Raw genomic sequence first — 24,151 nt, 5'->3', positions numbered from 1 at the left:
TTTCCCCCCCCCGCACAAAAATCGCCCACTCCATAAACAAACGCTGGGCACAGAAAAACTCTGCAATGTGAGGTCAACATATAAAATAAAGCACAAAGGGACATAACAAGTGAGAAAAGAGAATGAATGCACAAGTCCAGTAGACATAGCATAATGTAACACAATGAATGACTTCAAGATGTCTATGGAGAAGCAGGAAATATGAGAAATCTATAAGCGGATGACCTTTCAGCTGCACTGCAATGTAGTTAGCACGGAACTGGCTATTAATCCGTTCACTTGTGAAATGCTGCCTGTCGCAAAAAAATAATATGTTGCGGACCTCTCAGGCGTAATTCTCCCGGAACACCATTTCAGGCAATTAAAGATGGAAGAAAATAAAAATATCGTGCAGATTACCTAGCAGGCATTTCACTGGTCTCTGAACGTATAGGACGGCAGGCTCTTAGGGGAACTAGTGTAAGTGTGCTCATAACCAGCACTCTACAGGTAATTACAACGTTATTCACAGAATATCTGTTATGTGAGGATAATGTTTATTCCCAGCATCTGTGTACTGGTCAATATAGCTACAAGAGTACACCGGTAAGAGGTCCGAAAAAAGAATGGGACCTGTTACACGCCCCTTTTAAAATGCCAGATTTTTGCCATGTAAGAAAAATCATACCAAGAAAAAACAGTTCAGAACTTTTGCAATCTTTAACGTCGCCCATAATCTGTACAATTCCATTGAGAAACAAACTGAAAGCATTTTGAGAGGGAAAATAAACGACAATAATTGGGGATGTGGTTGTGTTCAGAACTGGCCAGTCACATTAAAACGCATGTTAAACAGTAGTCAGTACACAGTACATCATTTACAGTGATTCGGAGTAACCCCATATAAAGTTTAGCTGTTTTAGTAGGATCTTCCTGACATTTTCATGGTGGCATTTTACAGCAAAGTCATCGTTTGTAAACGGCTTACAACACAGCACAGGGATCTAATTTTTGAAAGTTATCAGTCGGAAGGGTTCAAAAATATTTCCAAGGCATTAGATATACCGTGGAACACTGTGAAAACGGTCACCAAGAAGTGGTTAAATTTGGTACCCCAGCGACATTACCTAGACATATAGACGTCCCTCAAAAATTGATGAAAAGTCAAGAGGAACATTGGTCTGGGAGGCTGCCACAAGGCCTAGAGCAACATTAAAAGAGCTGCAGGAATTGCTGGCAAGTACTGGTTGTGTATTGCATATGACAACAGTATCCTGTATTCTTCATATATTTGGCGTGTGGGATAGGAGGGCAAGATGGAAACTTTTCTTACAAAGAAAAGCATCCACGTCTGGCCATGTGTTGCCAAAACCTACATCAGGTCTGCCAAAATGTGGAAAAACGTGCTATGGTCTGATGACACCAAAGTTGAACTTTAAGGTCATAATTCCAAAATGCAGCTTCTCGCCATCATTTCCTCTTGACTGACAGGTCTCTCCTTATACACACATAAGGGAGAAATCTATAAATCTAGAGGAGCGGGGAGAGACTATTGGGGACACATCTCTGACTAGTTAGTCACCTCACCTCCAGAACCAGTCTCTGATTTTGGCTTTATTCAGATGTCCATGTACATGTTCTACCCTTGTTTCTCACCCATTATAATCTACAGAGCTGTTCACTTCAGTGTATTTTTGCAGAAAAGTTAAAAAACTGCAGATGTGTGACCGTTTTAGATTCAAATCATGGATGAAAGTTCCGGATTAAAGTCCAGGAATCTGTAAACATTACACACAGCATACGGAGGGCATCCATGTGTTAGCTGTGTGCTGGCCGTGATCATCATTATAATGTACAGAAGAAGCTTTAGAATTTACCTAATTTTTCATGATAAAATCATTGGTAAAACACTAAGACGCATCAAACGATGATGAAAATCATTTCAAAAGCACTGATGAAACGAAGACCTTTTTTCTTTTTTACTTCTTGCGTAGCAGAGAAATAACTGACGTCTGAACGAGGCCTTAGGTTGCACTAATCAATTTCTTTAGAACTGGTTTCATACCTTGTTTTTGTAATTTTGGAAAGCTACTCGTTTTTATATCGTTTTTGTATATTTATTCGTTTTTTTTGTTTGTTTTTTTAAGAAACAGGAAGGAGTGTCAGATGATTTACGTGGCTTGTTTTTGCAAAAATACCCCCCTTGAAAAAACAGACACATACATGACAGTCAGCTTGCATTTGTCTACCATAGTCTGCAATGTTATAAAAAATGGATCCAATATTTTTTAAGGGAGGAAAAGCGCAGCAGACTCCGTTTTTAGCATTTAAAAAAAATAACAAAACAAAAAAACAGATTGAAATGGATATGTGCCCTAATGTCTGTCAAAGAGAAATCCGTTTGTACTGTAAGATGGGTAAGTCAAGTGCATCCCAAAACGTGGCGTGGGACAGGCCTACAACATCCTGCTAATGATTCTGTTCTTGTAAGTCATCACTTGTCCTTGAAGATGCAATGGCAGAGACCCATATGCCTCTCAGTCTATCTATATACGTCATGCCAGCACTGATAAAAACATACAACCCAGGAAGCAGACAGGCCGCGTACCTTTTCATCTGCGCTTCCATTATCCATGCTGTCGTCCCTGGCTAGCAGGCTTCTCCTCTTTTTCTCCAGTGGAGTCATGTGCTTTGTCTTGAACTGCCTTTTTCCAGAGGGTTTCTCGTAGTCTGTGTAATCCTCAGGCAATGACGCGACTTGGAGACTCCCCTCTTCATCTGTACATTGCACATACGCCTTGCGGCCCTCTCTAATCTTCTGCTGCTTGGCTGCTAACCTGGCGGCTGGGGTAGGGTTTGTCTGACTCTGCCGCTTGCTGCTTGGGCAGCCGAGTGGAAAGGCTTTCGTATGCGCAGACACGGGAATATCTGAAGACAGGAGAAGAGAAGATGCTAAGCGCTGCACAGCTGGAGCACAGAAATGAATATGGATTCTTACCGAATAAGCCGCCTTAACCCTGCAATTCCCACCGCATTAATAATGAAACAGCAATTATCTCCCTTCTAAGGCATAAATAAATATATAACAGATTAGTCTGCGCTCCCAACAGACAGCACGGTACCTCCATTAAGCTCCTCCAGGTCACTGGTGCTTTTGATTTCAGCTTTAGCTTTGAATGGCTTTTCCGCCACACTTTTGTGCTTGTTTTCGGCCTCTACGACCTCCCGACTTTCAGGAGCCTCCTTTCTGCCCAGCTGGCCAAGTTCCCTTAGGTGCTGTAGGTGCCTTTGCTTTTTGGGGTGCAGTCCTGTGAGCTCAATGCGCACTTTCAAGTTTGTGACCTCATTGCAGTGGGACTCGTCAAGGGATTTCTTAGAAAGTTCCGGGGCATCCCTTTCTGACCAGTCATCTGATAAAAAAATCCATATTTAGTATACAGCTAAAAATGTCCATATACAAGCACATATTTTGTGTCAATGCGTCATGCAAAATCTAAATATTCTCTGAAAACATTAAAGTGCCTGACTATCAATTTGTTGGTGTCCAGCAAAAATATTAAAGGGAATCTGTCACCATTTTTTTTCGACTATGAAATGCGGCCACCGCCATCAGGGGCTTATCTACAGCATTCTATATTACTGTAGATAAGCCCCCGATGTAACCTGAAAGAGAAGAAAAAAAGAGTTAGATTATACTCACCCTGGCGTTCGGTCTGGTCCGATGGGTGTCGCCGTCCGGTCCGGCGCCGCCCATCTTCCAACGATTCTGTCCTCTTCTTCCCTTCCTGTCGTGGCTCCGGCGCAGGCGCACTGATCTGCCCTGTTGAGGGCAGAGCAGAGTCCTGCAGTGCCCAGGCGCCGGGAGAGGTACGGCGCCTGCGCACTCCAGTATTCTGCTCTGCCCTCAACAGGGCAGATCAGTGCGCCTGCGCCGGAGCCACGACAGGAAGGGAAGAAGAGGACGTCACCGTTAGAAGATGGGAGGCGCCAGACCACAACACCCATCGGACCAAGACCGGACCGCCCCCCGGTGAGTATAATCTAAAGGCCCCTTTATATTTAGCGATGCACCAGCGAACCCGACCACGGTACGACCCGGTCAGGATTGCTGGTGCATCGCTAAATGGTCGCTAGTGAGCTGTCACACAGGCAGACCTCACAGCGATGCAGCAGCGGTCGTTACTTACCTTTCAGACGCGGCGATCCTGACGTCCTCCCGTCCGCGTCCACGCGTCGCTCGGCGGCACCAGCAGGAAGCCCAGCAGGAAGCACCCGACGAGAAATGGAGCTGCGCGATCAGCGACAGACATCGGGGGAGCCGGTCGGAGGCAAGTATCACACATAGCGATATCGCTAGCGATATCGCTGCTGCGTCACCGAATCGTTGACGCTTTAGCGATATTGCTAGCGATATCGCTATGTGTAAAACCCCCTTTACTCTTTTTTCTTATCTTTCAGGTTACATCGGGGGCTTATCTACAGCATTACAGAATGCTGTAGATAAGCCCCTGATGTCAGTGGCGGCAGCTCATAGTTGAAAAAAAGGGTGACAGATTCCCTTTAAGCAGGAAGCAATTCTACTGAAGATCTTAAGCTCAAACTATAGTAATAAAATGGGGAAGCGGTGTACCCTGTCCGTTATGATATTACTAGAGGTTGCATAATCTCACCGTGCCTTCAACTTCTGCATTTTTACAACTGGAATAAACTTCTGTTATGACGCCAAAGACGTCTACTCACCAGTCTTTCTCCTTTTCACCCTGGCATCTTCCGGTGCAGCTTCTTCGCAGGTTGAAAGTTGGTCATGGTCATTGAGAAAGGGCTCAAGCGGTTGTTTCCGTTTCAGCCCCGCACATTGTCCTTGCAGGTTTCCATCTATTGTCAGCTCGGGTTTCTGATTTGCTGTATCACAGGAAGTGAGTTTCTCTGGATGACTGCCTTCACTGTGGGCTGCCTTTACTATGTGATGCGAGGCGTCAGGCGGATTTCCACTCTTCGTCTTCAGATCACCTGGAAAGCACAGAAGCAAGGGTTAAAATGTGCGCTTTAAATCAATGTAGTATTTAGAACACAACCGTTCCAAGCGTAAATAATTCAGAGCGCCGTATATTGTAGCAGGTTAGCATGAAAGAAGGGCTTGTTCACACACTGCAGTATTTTTTCCCATGCGTTTTGCATGCACATAAAACAAAACAACTAATTCTTAAAAGTTCCAGCACAATGAATGTCATTTCTAAAATGCCATCCACATGCTGCGGTGTGTCAATTCTTGCAGGGATTTTGCAGCATTTTTCATCCATTTAATGTCTAAAAAACATAATGAAAATGCATGAAAAAGCTGAGTAATGTAAGCAGCATTTTTTCTGCGACACCTATGTTTTTCATGCAGAAAAATGCATGAAATAAAATGTGTGAACGGTTATAATTTGCATTTCATAAATTAATAGTACACATAAAAATTAGCAACTTTGTAATACATATTATCAGAGAAATCAGCTTCTTTCTCCTCCTGGATTAATCTTTCTCTCAATTCATAGGTAAAATTTGTAAAAGACAGATGACAGGTTCTCCCATTACTGAAATAGATGACACTAGCTGCCTTTAGGAGTGGGAGGAGCTAGACAGGCACCTACACTCTGCTGCAAGTTCTCCATAGAACTTTATGAGCACCAACTGTCATCTATCTCAGCAATGGGGAAAATCCGTACTCACTATTTCATTTCTTTTTAAAAAGCTAAGTGAACTACGACCTCTAAAGACAGTGGATGGGTGGGAGGGCGATTCCTGAGTTGACTACGACCCACTTGAATATAACTTTTCCCCTTTGTTAACACACATACTGAGGACACAAACATTCGAAGTAGTGATGAGCGCATTTCTCCCACCACAACGTGTATGATGGATCTTGGTATTACCATACTACTGGCAGAGTAAAGAACTAGCACAAACTTTCCACTTACAGCATTGCATCACATACCAGAAATGTGAATCACGCTATTTCCACACACAAAAAAAAATAAATTCCACTTCAGAGCCCCAAAAATTGTATTTCCCTATTATCCCCTAGCCTGATATTACCTGCAAAGTCTTAGCAATCCCCTGACCCCGTGATCGCACAGAATGTGCTTGGCAGGTCTATTACGGCGACTTGCTGAGCACGAAGACTGAGTCGGTTTGGTAACAGATCTGTTTTGCTGGAGCGTCTGCACGGGTGAGATCACAATCTCCTCCGCAAGTCTAAGTCACTCTCTGGCGTCTCAGGACTTCAAATTTGCCTGTAGATGCATTATCTGCGAGTACGGAGCGTCCACGTGACTCGCACAGAAGCGATGCTCGCACGCCAGTTGCTTAGATCATTCGATCATTTGATCCGAGAAAAATCATATGACTCACGCTGCACATGCATCCCATAATCTCTCGCTCGCGGAGAGAAGCGGCTCCACAGATAAATCACCATAGCAACATTTTACTAGTCTCCTGGGCAACCAGGGCAGCTTCACCGCCACTCGTACCGGGGCCCCCGATTCCAAAACAGGATAAAAGAATGTGAAACCACTTAGGGACAATGACCCGGGATCAGCGTCCCCCCCCCCCCGTGTTCGGGCAGCTGGAGGACATGTGATATTAGCACAGCAGGACAGAAACACAATATTATCTCAATGTAATTAGAATAATATGCCGCAAGACTGACGGCAATGGGAGAGAACGGATGAGAAAAGACTGCAACATACAAGAGGCCCAAGAATGACTGCGGCATGGATTAACAAGAAGAACGCAGGTTTTACCGATTACCAGATCTCTACATCTATCTAAATTAAAAAGAAAAAAAATACTACTAAGGAAATGACCTTTTTTATGAGTTTGTGTGTTTTCTAAAGAATTTTATAGTTTTGTTTTTTTTTATTGTATTGTCTGGTTGGGAGGCTGCCTGCGGTATCTGACAACTTCCTGACTACTCCGGAATTGGAGAGCAGACAGGCTGAGCTTCGCCTGCAGATTAGGGAGAGCTTAGCCTATATATTCCTCCCTAGATTTGTACGACCAGGAGCTTGCAGGCTGGCAAACATCGTTATTCCTATATGTATTTTTCCATTTTTCTCCCGTCCCTTTATACTGTGTCCCTGATGCTTTTGCTAACGTTCCAAAATTAACTGTCACGTCACAGCATTGGCATGGGCCTAGGTGCTATGTCTCTTTCATTTGGGAGAATATTGTAGACTGGGCCAGAAAAGGGTTAAAAGCCAGTGAAAAGAAACTACTTGGAAACAGATGTTTCGCACCGCAGAGCTGCGAGACTGTAATGGAACAGAAAATATTCTGGGCTCGCTGTAGCCACCAGCGCAGGTTGTGATGATAGCAGCACCGCGCGCTGACTTCTGAGCAGGGCACGCAATGGGGATTTACAAAGCCCCGCGTTCCAGACTTGAGTGGCAATTATCGCAGAATGAGTTCCAATACCCATTAACAAGGCATTGTACAGTAACCCCGACCCCTATTGTGTCACTAATGTGATGAGCAGCATTAAGAGACACAGCGGAGTTGTGCAGACGTTGTGGAGCAATAGGGATTAGAATCCGTTTCTGTCTATGCTTCCGACTCATTTTACTGGCTTCTACAGATCGGACAGTGAGGATCAGGCGCTCAGTGCCAGTCACGGGTCAGGATCACTGGTGATTGATGTGCAGTTGGCGGCACCTCCCGAACACATTTCATGGTCACCCACGGAGGTCATTGCGGGACCACATACTCGCCAATCTCAGGCTGTCAGCCAGCGCTGGTAACAACATCTGAGTCCTGTTCTCATTTTCAGAACTGTAGGATTTGTGCAGCCTTATAGGCCACTGATCTCGCTTTTTATCTCATTCCCTAAAAAGAAACGTCTTAATAGCAGGCCCAAGACTGAACATCGTTGTGGGCCAGGTCTTCGTCATGTCAAGCTCAGCTTTGTACCTTCACTAAACACATTATACCGCCATAAACGCGGCAGATTTCTCCATAAACCTACAGCCAGCATTTACAGTAAGCTCACAAACAGCAGGACAAAGCTAACCAGAGTGGATTATAGGAGGATTTGGTGAACACTACTAAGGTCTTAAAGAAAAACCACAAGACACTGACGTCTGGCTACTGGCACCGTGCCTACACTCTCGATATCACCTAATCCTTTTGCTCCAGTATCTTTATTGTACGGCTGCCTGGAAAATGTAGAGGCTAATGAAACACCCGCAGCACTTCAGACCACTAATGTCTCAATGGCCTCGCACTACGGTTCTAGCAGAGACAATTTATTGACCACCACCAATCGGACTTCCTCACCTTCGCTTTGGCTGATGACTAAATCCCCCAAGACTGATGCTGCTGGTTTAACACTTTCTGCGGAAAGCTTCACGTCAGACATACTGACTTTGCAAGTCTCCAAGTCTTTGGTGGGTGTGTGGTCGTCCCGTTTCTTCATTTCAAGTTCCGAGAAGCGCATCATGGCGCGCTAAAAAGAAAGACGTAATGAACAAAACATGTACAATATCAAAGAACCCGACGGGCACACGGATATGTACAAATGAACATGTCGTCAGGAATAAATCAAGTTTTCATTTTTATGCAATCTTTCATATCTTTCCCCTTTACATTACTTTTCAGATATAATTACCAGCGGAGAGATTTTGGGCAAGCATTTTTGGTGCGATTAGCAGCGTATGGAATAAAGAGGTAAATGGGGCCTGGATTACAAAAATATGGCTTTTTTTTTATCAGAAACAGGACCACACAAATCTATAAGCTGTGTCAGGTATTGGAAATCATCTCGACTGAAGGCATTGGGCTCAAGCTGCAATACCACAGATAACCTGTGGGCAGGTGTGGCACTGTTTTTAGAAGACAACCACTAAATATCTCTAATTCTGTTCATTTCTCCAGTATATAATTAGCCAATTTTTACATTTAGAAATCGGAGTGTAAATATAATGGAGACGACCACAATAGTTTTGGCCATTTTTTTGCAGAAATGGATCTGCTAAACAGCTGAATAGAACAGTTACTATTAGATAAAGCCTCAGGGGATGCCATTTACTTGTGATTATTCACATTTTCATACTATATTAGCTTTTGTATAAATTACAGCAAAGCCTGGCGTTACACTTCTAGATGAGCTATTTGGGCCTATGGTACAAGTCTCCTTTAAGAAAAGGACAGTGGTTCGGAATTTGTGATGTGACTCATGACATTGGAGAATTAATACTGCAGTCAGTTCCAATGCTCGGCCCGGTCATTCCGTGGAAATTATTCATGAAAAGCACACTTCTGCCCTTCTCACTTCATGCTGCCAGCCGCTCCGCAAAGAAGGAGGCGCTCAGCTTTAACTGTTCACAGGCACGGTGGAGCGAGGAAGCAGGAACACAAGCCATCGGAGAAATGACTTTCCGGGAAAGCGGTTCCAACAATCGCAGATGTTCAATAGGAGTATGGGGATTTTTTTTCAGAGTAAAATAGAATATATTTTATCATGATTGTGGAACAACGGAAATCTTTTACTCAGGCCGGATTCACATACCAATAATTTGCAGTCCGAGTACAGACGGCGATGCAGAGACCAGCTATAGATCTCCTGACCAGAATGTGCCAGTCACAGATGACTATGGGGCGGTTGTGTTAGGGTCAGGAGACCGGCCGGAGCATGCATCACTGTCTGTGGTCAGACCGCAAAACACAGATGGGTAAACCGGGTCATAGATGTAGAAAGATGGCATGCTTACCTCCCCATAACACAGGCAGTAACTAGCCCCAAGGTCAGGAGGCCTCGGGGTGCATGGAAATATGTTTGCCACATTTTAGATGCTTTAAACACACTTTTTGACATTCCCAACATTTTTAAGGTTGGAAAATTTTGAATGGCAAGAAATTGTCCTGAAACGTCTTACTCTGCATATTCCTCTATACCAAAAGATCTCCAGGTTACCATCGAGTAGGGCACAGCGCCACTAATACGGCTGGCCTATGGCAGCAGCGTCACTTTCAACTGCATCCCTGCATCTAGGTCCATAAATGACCAGGACATTATGAACACCACAAGCCTTCATGACCCGCTGACCTCTTTTGTACAACTTTTATAGAGCGGCTCTTTAAAATGCGGAAGCATGCCTAAATACACAAGCGACATCGATCGTACAAAAGAACTGGGAATTAAACAAATGCGTCTGTCGTTCTTCCTCCTAATAATGAGCAGACGCAGACTATTCGAAAGGTTAAGGAGGTGGAAATTACAGCCAAAGGGAACATATTCAGATGCTTTGCTACATGCAAGGTAAACATCAAATTAGCAAACATACATTTACAGCGGGATGTCAGACACAAAAACCATGGCCTGTCACATACTCGGAAATGAAGAAAATAATGCAGTAGAGTCTAAGAATAAAAACGTTAAGGACTGACCTCACAGTAAGCAGCGGATGGACTTAAAATACTGTCCTCTTGTATGCCTTCCATCTGAGTAATTAAAATGGGCACTTATTATCTGGATAATCATCCAATACATTTTGACATGTACAATGTAACACTATTGGCTCATATTTACCTTTTGGCAACAAGAAAATAGCACAAGACTACACTTTATATACGGTGACCTTACTATTCAGTTCATTACAAACATATCAGTAAAATTATTTTTAGGTTTCAGTGCGCAGTTAGGAAACGTAATTTATTATTCACAGATAATAGTGCAGACAAGACATCACAAGGGTTGGGCTAGTGCATGCACCAAGTGGCTACGCGTTTTTCTACTTCGTGAATGTCCATTGAAAAGTACACTGCTTAATATGTTATACAAGGAGGTAGAACAAGTTGGAGACACTCACCTGTAACGCCCGCTGCTCGCGACTTAGTTGGCTTGATTCGGCAAATAATTCAGTGGTCACGCACTTAAAACGGTCGCCAACATAGCCAGCAGAGTTTGCTATCCTTTTAGTTAATTTTGAAGATTTGGTTTTCATAAGTTCATCTGCATTGTCTCTCATGATGGCCTCAGCTCCTTCCGTGTCTGAATGGCCATTTGCCATAACAAAGGGCAGCGTTTTTTCTGTTGTTTGGCCATAAAATCCAGAAGGAGCATCCAGATTTTGACCAGGAATCAGGAAATGAGCACCCAGTTCTGCGGCAGGTACATCCATAGTTTGGTTTCCAGATACATTTTCTTCTCTGGTCTGAAAAATGGGCGAATGCTGAGATTGTTTGGGAATGTGGTAGGAATCATGAAACTCAGTCTTTCTTGGAGTCTCTTCTCTAGATAATAGAAAATCCCTGATCTGGGTTCCCTGTTCTGGTTTCTGAAGATCATTTATGACATGCTGTTCAGGTACAAAACCATTAATGGCAAAGTTTGATTCGCATTTTGGATCTCTCTCTCCATTGAGACATAGCCCCTCCATCTTAGATGGATGTTTGCTTGTGGCTACAATGGGCTGTTGAGACCTCAAGCTCTTCTCTAAAGTAGCTTCCAAATTGAATTTTGGCGTGGAATCAGATATATCCAACAGTCGCCTCCCAACAGGTTCCTCATACCTTGGTCTTTCATGTGATCTAGACCTTCTCTCGGACTTGTCATCTTTGCTTATTTCCAGTGTGGTAGGTGGTAACAAAATCGGGTGCACCATACCCAGTGTCTCTTGATAGGCCATGTAATCTCTGTTGGTTGGTAGACTGTAAGAAATCCCAGGCTTTGGTGCCATTGGACTTGGAAAAAGGCTCGCATTCGGCAATAAAACTGGGTGAGGGTACACTGGAGCTTTTCCATGTAAATGTAAATGAGACAATGCAAGGCTTTCAGAGACTTGATAAGGGATAAAACTGCTTGGATAAGCCAATGGTGTAGAGCAGAAGGGCTCAGCCTGGGGCAAGAACATAGGTGCAGGGGGCAGCCCGCTCTCACTCACTTTTATGGTTGGTTCCATTATGGAAGGCTTTGCTACCTTGCTGCTCTTGCTAAGTGAACTAGCAGGTGGATGTTGTGGTTGCACAGCAGACTTACTACTCTCTTCAGGACTTTTACTTTCTCCATTGGCATTTGGTGCAGGTGAAGCAGATGCTGGACGTCCTGCACTGGAGATGCATCCAGAACTGCTTGTGATTACTACTTCAGAGCTTCCCATGCGAGGACATGAAGAACTTCTCTGTTGTGGCATAACCCTCTCCAATGCTTTGTTTTTAAGTGGCATAATGATGCTATTCATGTCTTCAGTGCCGCTCATACCAGGTACCACCCATGATGAAGGAGCAGTACTGATGATTTCAGGTCTGAAGAGAGCATTGACACCAGCAGAAGGAGATATGGCTTCTTTCTGAATGTCCCTGGTGCACATGCCTATGGCATTTCCAGAACGCCCTGAAAGCAACATAGCTGACATTTCAGCATCAATCAGCTTTGATGACAAATCGAGTGGTTTTTCAGTCCCTTCTTTGTGAGTCGTTTGCTTTTCTAGCAAGATGGGAGACTTGTTGTCCTTTCTCTCCTTTGTATACCTTTTTGGGGGTGCTTGAATCTGTGTATTTTCTCCATCAAGGATTTTGTTAGCTTTAGTGCTACATGGCCTTAGAGGTGCAAGGTCACCGTTTATACTGGTGTGGGGCTTTGTGTGGGTGACAGATGTAGGTGGTGTTGAGATTTTAACGAAGGACTGATAATCGGAGTAGCTGTCTCCAACTGGTTGAGTGGAGTGATGAAGCCTTGGAGATGGCCTCTGAGAAGGTGCCAACAAAAGAGCGGCTTCGGGTGACAGAGTACTAGCCATAGACTTTGTGCAGGGAACCCTAGGCTGCTTATTTGCTTGCAGGTGAGTATATGCATGGGGATCAACAGTGGATCCTGGATTAATCCCCATTTTCCATGGTAAGTTCTTTTCTATGCAATGAACATTGGTGGGAATGGCAGGAGCTGCTGATGGTGCAGGGATCCTCATAGGTGGTGCCAGGGTTGATGGAATATGGGATGTTACATAAGGGGAAGGTGGTAGATATACGAAGCGTTCACCATTTGGGCAAATCGGTGAGTAGGTCAAATGCTGTGGCAAACTGTAAGCCGACTGCTGAGGTAGAAACGCCTTATACATGTTTAGAGAATACTTATTTGGTGAATCAATGAATGGATACATTGCTGGAGATGCACTGTCCATATAGGAGTGCACCCAAGGAATCCTTAAATAATTAGCACCATTAATGCCAAGTGGACTTTGTTTGTCATTTACTGTTCTGTCCAAAACCAGTGCTTCACTTGTAGGGACAGGTGTCTTTTGCAGTCCAGGTGGGGTTTTAAACAAGGAGTTAAAACCATTGGGCTGTTTTCCAGTCATTTGGGCAGTCTCCATTGTTTCAGCAGCATTTGGCTTAAACTGAAGTTCAGGATTTCGGTCAGGTGCATATCCAAGCCCTGGTATTGAATTGGATGATTCTCTAACTTTTTCTGTGCCAAGGCCACATAGACTAGAGTAGACCATGCCTCCCGGGACTCTTAAGCCTTCCTGTATTAGACCTGTACGGTCCATGCCGAGTGCGGCTAGGCTGTCCATTCGATGCACGGCTGCTGCATCCACCTGTCCAAAGCAGAAAATGTAAAGAATCAGAAGGAGAACGAAACACGTATTGTAAAACTACACTGCATGCTGAAAAGAACGTCAAAGAGGAGGAACGAGGTGCTGGTTAGCACCTTACTAGATATTCATGGTTCTAACTGGATTTGGGTGTGACCCTAAACACAGTTCACCCTTGTTTTCTGTTCTTTTGACATGACTAACCTAGGTACATGCAGAAAACAACAACCTCCAACATTATCTGCCTACTTATCTACACTGACTCAATTAACTCTATGGAGGATAATGCTAGGTTCAAACAAACATCACCCCACCACCTAGGTGACCAGACTGCTGATAATTATACAGCTCCTGTCATCTCTACATAGCACCAGAGTGCTCAGCACCATATGTACAGGGCGAGAACCTTCAGCACCATATGTACAGGGAGAGAACGCTCAGCACTGTATGTAAAGGGCGAGAACCCTCAGCACCATATGAACAGGGCGAGAACGCTCAGCGTCGTATGTACAGGGCGAGAACGCTCAGCACCGTATGTACAGGGCGAGAACGCTCAGCACCGTATGTACAGGGCGAGAACGCTCAGCACCGTATGTACAGGGCGAGAACGCTCAGCACCGTATGTACAGGGCGAGAACGCTCAGCACCGTATGTACAGGGCGAGAACGCTCAGCACCGTATGTACAGGGCGAGAACGCTCAGCACCGTATGTACAGGGCGAGAACGCTCAGCACCGTATGTACAGGGCGAGAACGCTCAGCACCGTATGTACAGGGCGAGAACGCTCAGCACCGTATGTACAGGGCGAGAACGCTCAGCACCGTATGTACAGGGCGAGAACGCTCAGCGCCGTATGTACAGGGCGAGAACGCTCAGCGCCGTATGTACAGGGCGAGAACGCTCAGCGCCGTATGTACAGGACGAGAACGCTCAGCGCCGTATGTACAGGGCGAGAACGCTCAGCGCCGTATGTACAGGGCGAGAACGCTCAGCGCCGTATGTACAGGGCGAGAACGCTCAGCGCCGTATGTACAGGGCGAGAACGCTCAGCGCCGTATGTACAGGGCGAGAACGCTCAGCGCCGTATGTACAGGGCGAGAACGCTCAGCGCCGTATGTACAGGGCGAGAACGCTCAGCGCCATATGTACAGGGCGAGAACGCTCAGCGCCGTATGTACAGGACGAGAACGCTCAGCGCCGTATGTACAGGGCGAGAACGCTCAGCGCCGTATGAACAGGGCGAGAACGCTCAGCACTGTATGTACAAGGAGAGAACGCTTAGCACCCTATGTACAGGGCAAGAACGGTCTGTCCTCAATGCCATGACAGGTCATTAAACCAAACAATTACTTGTCAAATCTAAATAAAAAAATGTGTTTGCTCTTTAGGATTTTCCAGGGTGATACAATTTATCCCTCCCTCCGTATACTATATGTCTCTATATATCCCTCCTTCCGTATACTATGTGTCTCTATATATCCCTCCCTCCGTATACTATGTGTCTCTATATAGCCCTCCCTCCATATACTATGTGTCTCTATATAGCCCACCCTCCGTATACTATGTGTCTCTATATAGCCCTCCCTCCGTATACTATGTGTCTCTATATAGCCCTCCCTCCGTATACTATGTGTCTCTATATAGCCCACCCTCCGTATACTGTGTCTCTATATAGCTCACCCTCCGTATACTATGTGTCTCTATATAGCCCACCCTCCGTATACTATGTGTCTCTATATAGCCCACCTTCCGTATACTATGTGTCTCTATATAGCCCACCTTCCGTATACTATGTGTCTCTATATAGCCCTCCCTCCGTATACTATGTGTCTCTATATAGCCCTCCCTCCGTATACGATGTGTCTCTATATATCCCTCCCTCCGATACTATGTGTCTCTATATAGCCCTCCCTCCGTATACTATGTGTCTCTATATAGCCCTCCCTCCGTATACGATGTGTCTCTATATATCCCTCCCTCCGTATACTATGTGTCTCTATATAGCCCACCTTCCGTATACTATGTGTCTCTATATAGCCCTCTCTCCGTATACTATGTGTCTCTATATAGCCCTCCCTCCGTATACGATGTGTCTCTATATATCCCTCCCTCCGTATACTATGTGTCTCTATATAGCCCACCTTCCGTATACTATGTGTCTCTATATAGCCCTCTCTCCGTATACTATGTGTCTCTATATAGCCCTCCCTCCGTATACGATGTGTCTCTATATAGCCCTCCCTCCGTATACTATGTGTCTCTATATAGCCCTCCCTCCGTATACGATGTGTCTCTATATAGCCCTCTCTCCGTATACTATGTGTCTCTATATAGCCCTCCCTCCGTATAATATGTGTCTCTATATAGCCCTCCCTCCGTATACGATGTGTCTCTATATAGCCCTCCCTCCGTATACTATGTGCACTGGCGTAGCGTGGGGGGGGCGGGGGGGGCGGTCCGCCCCAGGCGGCATGTGTGTGGGGGCGGCGCGGCAGCAGCAATTCCACCCTGCAGTGCAGTGCAGCGGCGGGCAGGGAGCGATGCGATCACGGCAGCTCCGCTGCCTGCAAGAGTGAATAGCAGGAGCGGAGCGGCAATGGTCCGTCCTGCTTCCTGCCCGGAGGCCGCGCTTCCTGTTTCACACAGAGGAGCGCCGCTGAGTGACGTCATCATTCAGCGGCCGCTGCTGTGTGAGGGAGGAAGCGCGGGCGATGCTGCGGACAGGTGAGAGGAGAGAGGTGGTGTCTTGTGTGTATGTATGTATGTATGTCTGTGTGTGTGTGTGTCTGTGTGTATGATGGAGCAGGCAATGATGGGAGTGATGGTCTAGAAGGCAATGATGGGGTGATGGAGCAGACAATGATGGGGTGATGGAGCAGGCAATGATGGGGTGATGGAGCAGACAATGATGGGGTGATGGAGCAGACAATGATGGGGTGATGGAGCTGGCAATGATGGGGTGATGGAGCAGGCAGTGATGGAGCAGGCAATGATGGGGGTGATGGAGCAGGCAATGATGGGGTGATGGAGCAGGCAATGATGGGGTGATGGAGCAGGCAATGAGGGGAGTGATGGGGGTGATGGAGCAGGCAATGATGGGGGTGATGGAGCAGACAATTATGGGAGTGATGGAGCAGGCAGTGATGGGGTGATGGAGCAGACAATGATGGGAGTGATGGGGTGATGAAGCAGGCAGTGATGGGGTGATGGAGAAGGCAGTGATGGGGTGATGGAGCAGGCAATGATGGGGGTGATGAAGCAGGCAATGATGGGGTGATGGAGCAGACAATGATGGGAGTGATGGGGTGATGGAGCAGGCAATGATGGGAGTGATGGGGAGAAGGCACAGTGATGGGGTGATGGAGAAGGCAGTGATGGGGAGAAGACAATGATGGGGTGATGGTCGAGAGGGCAATGATGGGGTGGTGGGTGAGAATGCAATGATGGTGGTGGTGGAAAAGGCAATAAATGGGGGTGGTGGAGGAGGAGGAAATGATGGAGGTGGTGGAATGGGCAATGATGGGAGTGGTGGGGGAGAAAGCAAAGATAGTGGTGGAGAAGAAAATGATGGAGGTGGGGGAGAGGACAATAATGGGATGCGAGGGGAGGAGGACAATGAGGGGTGTGGGGGATTGGGATGGGAGGAAGGGGGACTTATAATGGCCTTAGGAACAGGGGGAGGTGGAGGAAGACATTATCGTTTATTATGTCTAACACAGTCCCTTAGTATATAGTGTACTCACTAATTCTGTATAACACCATCCTTAGTTACATAGTTTCCTCTTTTATTATGTATAACACCGCCCCTTATTACCTACCATCCTCTCTAGTTATATATGGTGCCGTCCCTTATTATATAGCTTCCTCTGCTGTTATGTATAGTGCTGTCTCTTACATAGTGTATTTTTGTTATTTTTGTTATTCACAGCGCCCTCTTTTATTACATGGTCCCCTCTCTTGTTAGATATAAAATGACTGCTGATCGAGGAGCCGGTGACCAGACGACCAGTCCATCAGCTCCTCCATTAGAAAGGAAGCTTTCCCATGCTCCATCAGCCATCATTGCATTATACAGCTAACAAGACAGGACGGTATGTAATAAAAAACAGGGCTCTATATAATCCAATATGTAAGGGACAGAACTGTACATAACAAGAGAAGGCACTGTGTATGGGACAGCAATATACATAATAAAGGAGACTATGTAATATATACCTGTATGTGTGTGTGTGGCTATATAATATCAATAATCTATCTATCTATATATATATATATACACACACACACGTAGCTTTGACGCCATAAAAGGAGGGGGGCCCGGACACATTTCTTGCACAGGGACCCCAAGCTGTCAGTGTCCGCCCCCTGTCCGCCAAAATAATTTGTACTTTCTGGGTTTTTTTCTGTCACATTATTAAAAATTATTATTAAAAAAAGCCATTAGGTCTTCATCCAGCATCATCAAGCTAATACATACATATATATAGAGAACTGCAAGAAGTTGAAAGTCTAGAAATTTAGAAATAATAGCAGAGTTAGTAGCAGACTAAAAATTAGATCTTTGAGTGTAGTGTGGGCTCTTCGGATGCTTCCGAATTATCAACGACCAAAGGGGCGGCAAATTTTTCGACCGCCCCGGGCGCCACAAACAGTTGCTACGCCACTGACTATGTGTCTCTATATAGCCCTCCCTCCGTATACTATGTGTCTCTATATAGCCCTCCCTCACCATCTACCTTCCTATACAAATAATAAATATATGTCAGTATGCAATAAAATACAAAGTGTGAACAGATACATAATCCCTTCTTAGGACATCTATCTTACCAAGGGGTGACCGAGATGATCCTCTCTCAGCTCCAGTCTGGCTTTCTGAATGTCACCATCACTGATAAGAATTTTCCTAAAAGATTAAGAAAATGTTATCAATTTATTAATTATTATTAAAAGGGGACAACTCTGAGCGCTTTTCCTTGAGCGGCATTACAGAGGTTGTCTGATATAGAAACATTTCTTTAACTGTGTGATTGTTTTTAAAACAAAAAATGGAGTGTCCTGTGCTGGGCCTGGGACCGCTGGAGGGGAGCGGACCGCTCGCTATCAGACCTTCCCTTTAAATACATACTTTTTCGTATGATTGGAGAATATAACTTTTGAGAACATGACAATACCTAACAATTTGTCTTTTTTTTATTATATATGTATCATCCGTCATAATTATTCTATGAATCTATATATAGATAAAATAGCAGATTTACACCCTCCTTGGTTGCTGACCTCAGGGAATCTCATGATATAGAATGTGGGAAAGCATTAGCTGTATTCTTTTACCCTGTTCATTTATTTGACACGGAAAGGCAAGGTCTCCTTTAATTCCATGTAGCGGATGATCTCACACGGATCTCATCACGATCTTGGCAAATTAGGTCGTTCCCCGTGTGGCCTGCAGGAGTCGCTATTGCCGCCTGTGAAGGAGCCGAAGCCTGGATGGAGCGGATCTCCGGAGCGGAGTCTGGGGGCGGGGGACACCGGCTGCGGGGCCAGACAAAAGCCCTCGTGTTGTCCGCACACTGCAGCGCGCCTGGGGACAGCGCTGTAAGGCAGGGCTGGGGAGATCGGCAGATTAGATCGGTTTCAGACCGTGTGCGTCAGAGCAGGAAGGAGCGGTGCACTGCTGTCTCTAGTAGGGTGTATGTCAGTGTATACATAACAGTGCAGCACAGATCCTCACATCGGCTGCAGAGAACGGACCAGACATCGCCCATGATATCGGCAGATTATACTGGCTTCATGTCCACCACCTCGCTAGATATGGGGGCTACACGGCGTAACAAAGGCAGATCACATTAGCTGCGGATGCTATGGGATCGGTAGATATTCGCTATGCTGCCTAGTCCTCACATTGGGATGAATGGTCATTACATTAGCTATGGACGGTGCGGGATCGGCATCGTGCTCTCTACACCGGGGCCTCTACACCGGGGCAGCAGGGAACGGCAGATTACGGTGGACCGGGGCTGCAGGGATCGGCAGGTTACGCTGGACCGGGGCTGCAGGGATCGGCTGGTTACGCTGGACCGGGGCTGCAGGGATCGGCAGGTTACGCTGGACCGGGGCTGCAGGGATCGGCAGGTTTCGCTGGACCGGGGCTGCAGGGATCGGCAGGTTACGCTGGACCGGGGCTGCAGGGATCGGCAGGTTACGCTGGACCGGGGCTGCAGGGATCGGCAGGTTACGCTGGACCGGGGCTGCAGGGATCGGCAGATTACGCTGGACCGGGGCTGCAGGGATCGGCAGGTTACGCTGGACCGGGGCTGCAGGGATCGGCAGGTTTCGCTGGACCGGGGCTGCAGGGATCGGCAGGTTACGCTGGACCGGGGCTGCAGGGATCGGCAGGTTACGCTGGACCGGGGCTGCAGGGATCGGCAGGTTACGCTGGACCGGGGCTGCAGGGATCGGGAGGTTACGCTGGACCGGGGCTGCAGGGATCGGCAGGTTTCGCTGGACCGGGGCTGCAGGGATCGGCAGGTTACGCTGGACCGGGGCTGCAGGGATCGGCAGGTTACGCTGGACCGGGGCTGCAGGGATCGGCAGGTTACGCTGGACCGGGGCTGCAGGGATCGGCAGGTTACGCTGGACCGGGGCTGCAGGGATCGGCAGGTTACGCTGGAACGGGGCTGCAGGGATCAGCAGGTTACGCTGGACCGGGGCTGCAGGGATCGGCAGATTACGCTGGACCGGGGCTGCCGGGATCGGCAGATTACGCTGGACCGGGGCTGCCGGGATCGGCAGATTACGCTGGACCGGGGCTGCCGGGATCGGCAGATTACGCTGGACCGGGGCAGCAGAGATCGGCAGATTACACTGGACTGGGGCTGCAGGGATCGGAGGACTCCGTCGGGCACCCTCGCTCCTCCCGTGGCTGATGAATGGCGCCGCTCGGCGGGTGCTGTAGACGGATTGGGCCATTACCTGTCCTCGCTGATGCCGCACATGCGGACCCGCTCATTGCTCATCCAGCTGTGCACGTTCCCATAGAGGGGGGTCGCGGACAGCATGTCGCCCCCTTACAGTGCAGCCTCCCGAGTCGTCCGTGTGTCCCCTGTGCGGAAACATTAGAAGGAGAGAAGCGGTGAGATCGGCTGCAGCGCGCAGGGCTCCGCTGATCGCTCGGGGACGCTCCCAGCACTGGAGGTGACGGGGGCGATGCACAGGGAGGTCGCCACTAGGTCAAGGGAAAAGCAACTGCTCTCATTAACCCGCTCCGCGCCGGAGCCATGTGTCACCCGCCGTCACTGCGGCCCAGAGCGCTAATCGCTGTCATTATCCGGCGGCGGCGGCTTAACCCGTGCGGCGCCCGGCGCTCCGTACCGGGACCTCACAGACATCGACGCGATCAAGGACGCCGCTGCCATTAACCCCATCCTGGCGGCAGGGAGAACAATGGCCGTGGTGTGTAGTGCGGGCGGGGATGAGCTGCGAGTGGGGATATTTATGGCCGTACATCGGCTGCGTCTTTATACACGAGCCCCGCGTGGAGCCGCGCGTGTATAAATCACAGGCGTCTCCTGATAGATGAGCTGTCAGCGCGGCGGAGATCGTGCGGCTCCGGAGCGGCTGGGAGCAATGACACGGCTGGGAGCAGCCTGCCAGGCACTGCTGGGGGCGCAGTCTGGTGTGGGGCGCAGTCTGTGGTGTGGGGCGCAGTCTGAGGTGTGATGGGGGGCGCAGTCTGGTGGGGGGGCGCAGTCTGAGGTGTGATGGGGGGTGCACTCTGAGGTGGGGGGCGCAGTCTGAGGTGTGATGGGGGGTGCACTCTGAGGTGGGGTGCATTCTGTGGTGGGGGGCGCAGTCTGAGGTGTGATGGGGGGGCGCAGTCTGAGGTGTGATGGGGGGTGCAGTCTGTGGTGTGATGGGGGCGCACTCTGAGGTGGGGTGCATTCTGTGGTGGTGGTGGGCGCAGTCTGTGGTGGGGGGCGCAGTCTGTGGTGGGGGCGCAGTCTGAGGTGTGATGGGGGGCGCACTCTGAGGTGGGGTGCATTCTGTGGTGGGGGGCGCAGTCTGAGGTGTGATGGGGGGGCGCAGTCTGAGGTGTGATGGGGGGTGCAGTCTGTGGTGGGGGCGCAGTCTGTGGTGTGATGGGGGCGCACTCTGAGGTGGGGTGCATTCTGTGGTGGTGGTGGGCGCACTCTGAGGTGTGATGGGGGGTGCAGTCTGAGGTGTGATGGGGGGTGCACTCTGAGGTGGGGTGCATTCTGTGGTGGGGGGCGCAGTCTGAGGTGTGATGGGGGGCGCACTCTGAGGTGGGGTGCATTCTGTGGTGGTGGTGGGCGCAGTATGAGGTGTGATGGGGGGTGCAGTCTGTGGTGGGGGGCGCACTCTGAGGTGGGGTGCATTCTGTGGTGGTGGGGCGCAGTCTGAGGTGTGATGGGGGCGCACTCTGAGGTGGGGTGCATGGTGTGATGGGGGGTGCAGTCTGTGGTGGGGGGCGCAGTCTGTGGTGTGATGGGGGCGCACTCTGAGGTGGGGTGCATTCTGTGGTGGGGGGGCGCAGTCTGAGGTGTGATGGGGGCGCACTCTGTGGTGGGGGGGCGCAGTCTGAGGTGTGATGGGGGCGCACTCTGAGGTGGGGTGCATGGTGTGATGGGGGGTGCAGTCTGTGGTGGGGGGGCGCAGTCTGAGGTGTGATGGGGGCGCACTCTGTGGTGGGGGGGCGCAGTCTGAGGTGTGATGGGGGGGCGCAGTCTGAGGTGGGGTGCATTCTGTGGTGGTGGTGGGCGCAGTCTGAGGTGTGATGGGGGGTGCAGTCTGAGGTGGGGGGCAGCACCAGTTGCTCTTGCAGACAGGACAGGCGCGCACATCCCCAGCACCCCGCGGGTGGCGCCGCCTCGTCCTGGTCTCTCCGCGTGCATTGGGTCGCTGCGCTGGGATCACGCGGGTATAACGTGTCTGCAGCGGGTGAGGTGACAGCTGCGGGTACGAGCCAGGACACCCTGACCCCGAGGCTCAGTCACACGTGTGCGCCACACTCCCAGGGGGAGGTTACCCCAGTGCTCGGCGCCCGTCCCCGGAGTGTGACCCCCAGGGACAGACACCAGCCAGTGACAGCACGGAGCCGTCTGTCCCCGCTGTGCCGTGTGCGGGAGGTGTGAGCCCGCGGGTGACGTGTCGGGAACAAGCTGCGTCTTATTAACAGGATTATCGCAGCGCATGATTTATTCCAGGGCTGGAGTGTAATTGCTCCGGGGGGAGGGCGCTGCTAAATGCCGGGTTAATAAGTGAGAGGAGGGGGCGCCCGAGCATCAGCGCTGGAGGAGAGGACGTGGCGCTCCGGCTCTGCGCAGCAGCTGCTCCCCCGAGGCTGCACCCGGCGCAGATCAATAGCTCCACATTCTCCGGTGTCCGCGCGGCTCCGGCACAGACACGGCAGCCCGAATCCCCAGCGATCACACAGACGGCAGCCACATTCCAGGGGGCGACAAGAGCCCGACACTGGAGCAGAGCCCGGCCGCACACCACTGCCGGCGGAGCACCCGGGTAGCCCCCACTGATGGCGGAGCACCCCGGCCCCCACTGATGGCGGAGCACCCGATGTAGCCCGAAGTAGCCCCCACTGATGGCGGAGCACCCGATGTAGCCCCCACTGATGGCGGAGCACCCAGGGTAGCCCCCACTGCCGGCAGAGCACCCGGGGTAGCCCCCACTGATGGCGGAGCACCCGATGTAGCCCCCACTGATGGCGGAGCACCCGGGGTAGCCCCCACTGCCGGCAGAGCACCCGGGGTAGCCCCCACTGCCGGCAGAGCACCCGGGGTAGCCCCCACTGCCGGCAGAGCACCCGGGGTAGCCCCCACTGATGGCGGAGCACCCGATGTAGCCCCCACTGATGGCGGAGCACCCGGGGTAGCCCCCACTGATGGCGGAGCACCCGATGTAGCCCCCACTGATGGCGGAGCACCCGATGTAGCCCCCACTGATGGCGGAGCACCCGGGTAGCCCCCACTGATGGCGGAGCACCCCGGCCCCCACTGATGGCGGAGCACCCCGGCCCCCACTGATGGCGGAGCACCCGGGGTAGCCCCCACTGATGGCGGAGCACCCCGGCCCCCACTGATGGCGGAGCACCCGGGTAGCCCCCACTGATGGCGGAGCACCCCGGCCCCCACTGATGGCGGAGCACCCCGGCCCCCACTGATGGCGGAGCACCCGGGGTAGCCCCCACTGATGGCGGAGCACCCGGGGTAGCCCCCACTGCCGGCGGAGCACCCGGGGTAGCCCCCACTGATGGCGGAGCACCCCGGCCCCCACTGATGGCGGAGCACCCCGGCCCCCACTGATGGCGGAGCACCCGGGGTAGCCCCCACTGATGGCGGAGCACCCCAGCCCCCACTGATGGCGGAGCACCCGATGTAGCCCGAAGTAGCCCCCACTGATGGCGGAGCACCCGATGTAGCCCCCACTGATGGCGGAGCACCCGATGTAGCCCCCACTGATGGCGGAGCACCCGGGGTAGCCCCCACTGCCGGCAGAGAACCCGGGGTAGCCCCCACTGATGGCGGAGCACCCGATGTAGCCCCCACTGATGGCGGAGCACCCAGGGT

The 24,151-nt window shown here is 49.8% G+C and overlaps 2 protein-coding genes across 4 annotated transcripts in view; both read right to left on the bottom strand.

Moving 5' to 3' along the window:
- BCOR (BCL6 corepressor) overlaps positions 1-24,151 on the bottom strand; it is a 173,474-nt gene that overhangs the window by 16,345 nt on the left and 132,978 nt on the right. For 2 of the 3 annotated variants that reach the window (XM_073566007.1, XM_073566006.1), the window contains exons 2-9: positions 20,523-20,652; positions 18,378-18,453; positions 10,827-13,553; positions 10,405-10,458; positions 8,296-8,464; positions 4,720-4,989; positions 3,102-3,389; positions 2,588-2,907 (exon numbers count right to left, since the gene is read on the bottom strand). In XM_073566007.1, the coding sequence (XP_073422108.1) occupies positions 2,588-2,907; positions 3,102-3,389; positions 4,720-4,989; positions 8,296-8,464; positions 10,405-10,458; positions 10,827-13,553; positions 18,378-18,453; positions 20,523-20,608 (3,990 nt within the window). In that variant the 5' untranslated portion in view covers positions 20,609-20,652. The remainder of the gene's footprint in view (positions 1-2,587; positions 2,908-3,101; positions 3,390-4,719; positions 4,990-8,295; positions 8,465-10,404; positions 10,459-10,826; positions 13,554-18,377; positions 18,454-20,522; positions 20,653-24,151) is intronic. The other variant, XM_073566009.1, reaches the window with a different exon arrangement.
- Positions 18,499-20,519, bottom strand: LOC141078469 (uncharacterized). The gene has a single exon (XM_073565164.1). The coding sequence runs from the start codon at positions 20,517-20,519 to the stop codon at positions 19,524-19,526; it is 996 nt and encodes a 331-aa protein (XP_073421265.1). The 3' UTR covers positions 18,499-19,523.

Source organism: Dendrobates tinctorius, unplaced genomic scaffold (assembly GCF_039654945.1).
Source record: "Dendrobates tinctorius isolate UK_male_01 unplaced genomic scaffold, ASM3965494v1 ptg000016l, whole genome shotgun sequence".
Lineage (NCBI taxonomy): Eukaryota > Metazoa > Chordata > Amphibia > Anura > Dendrobatidae > Dendrobates > Dendrobates tinctorius.
This window is presented reverse-complemented; position numbering and strand designations above follow the sequence as displayed.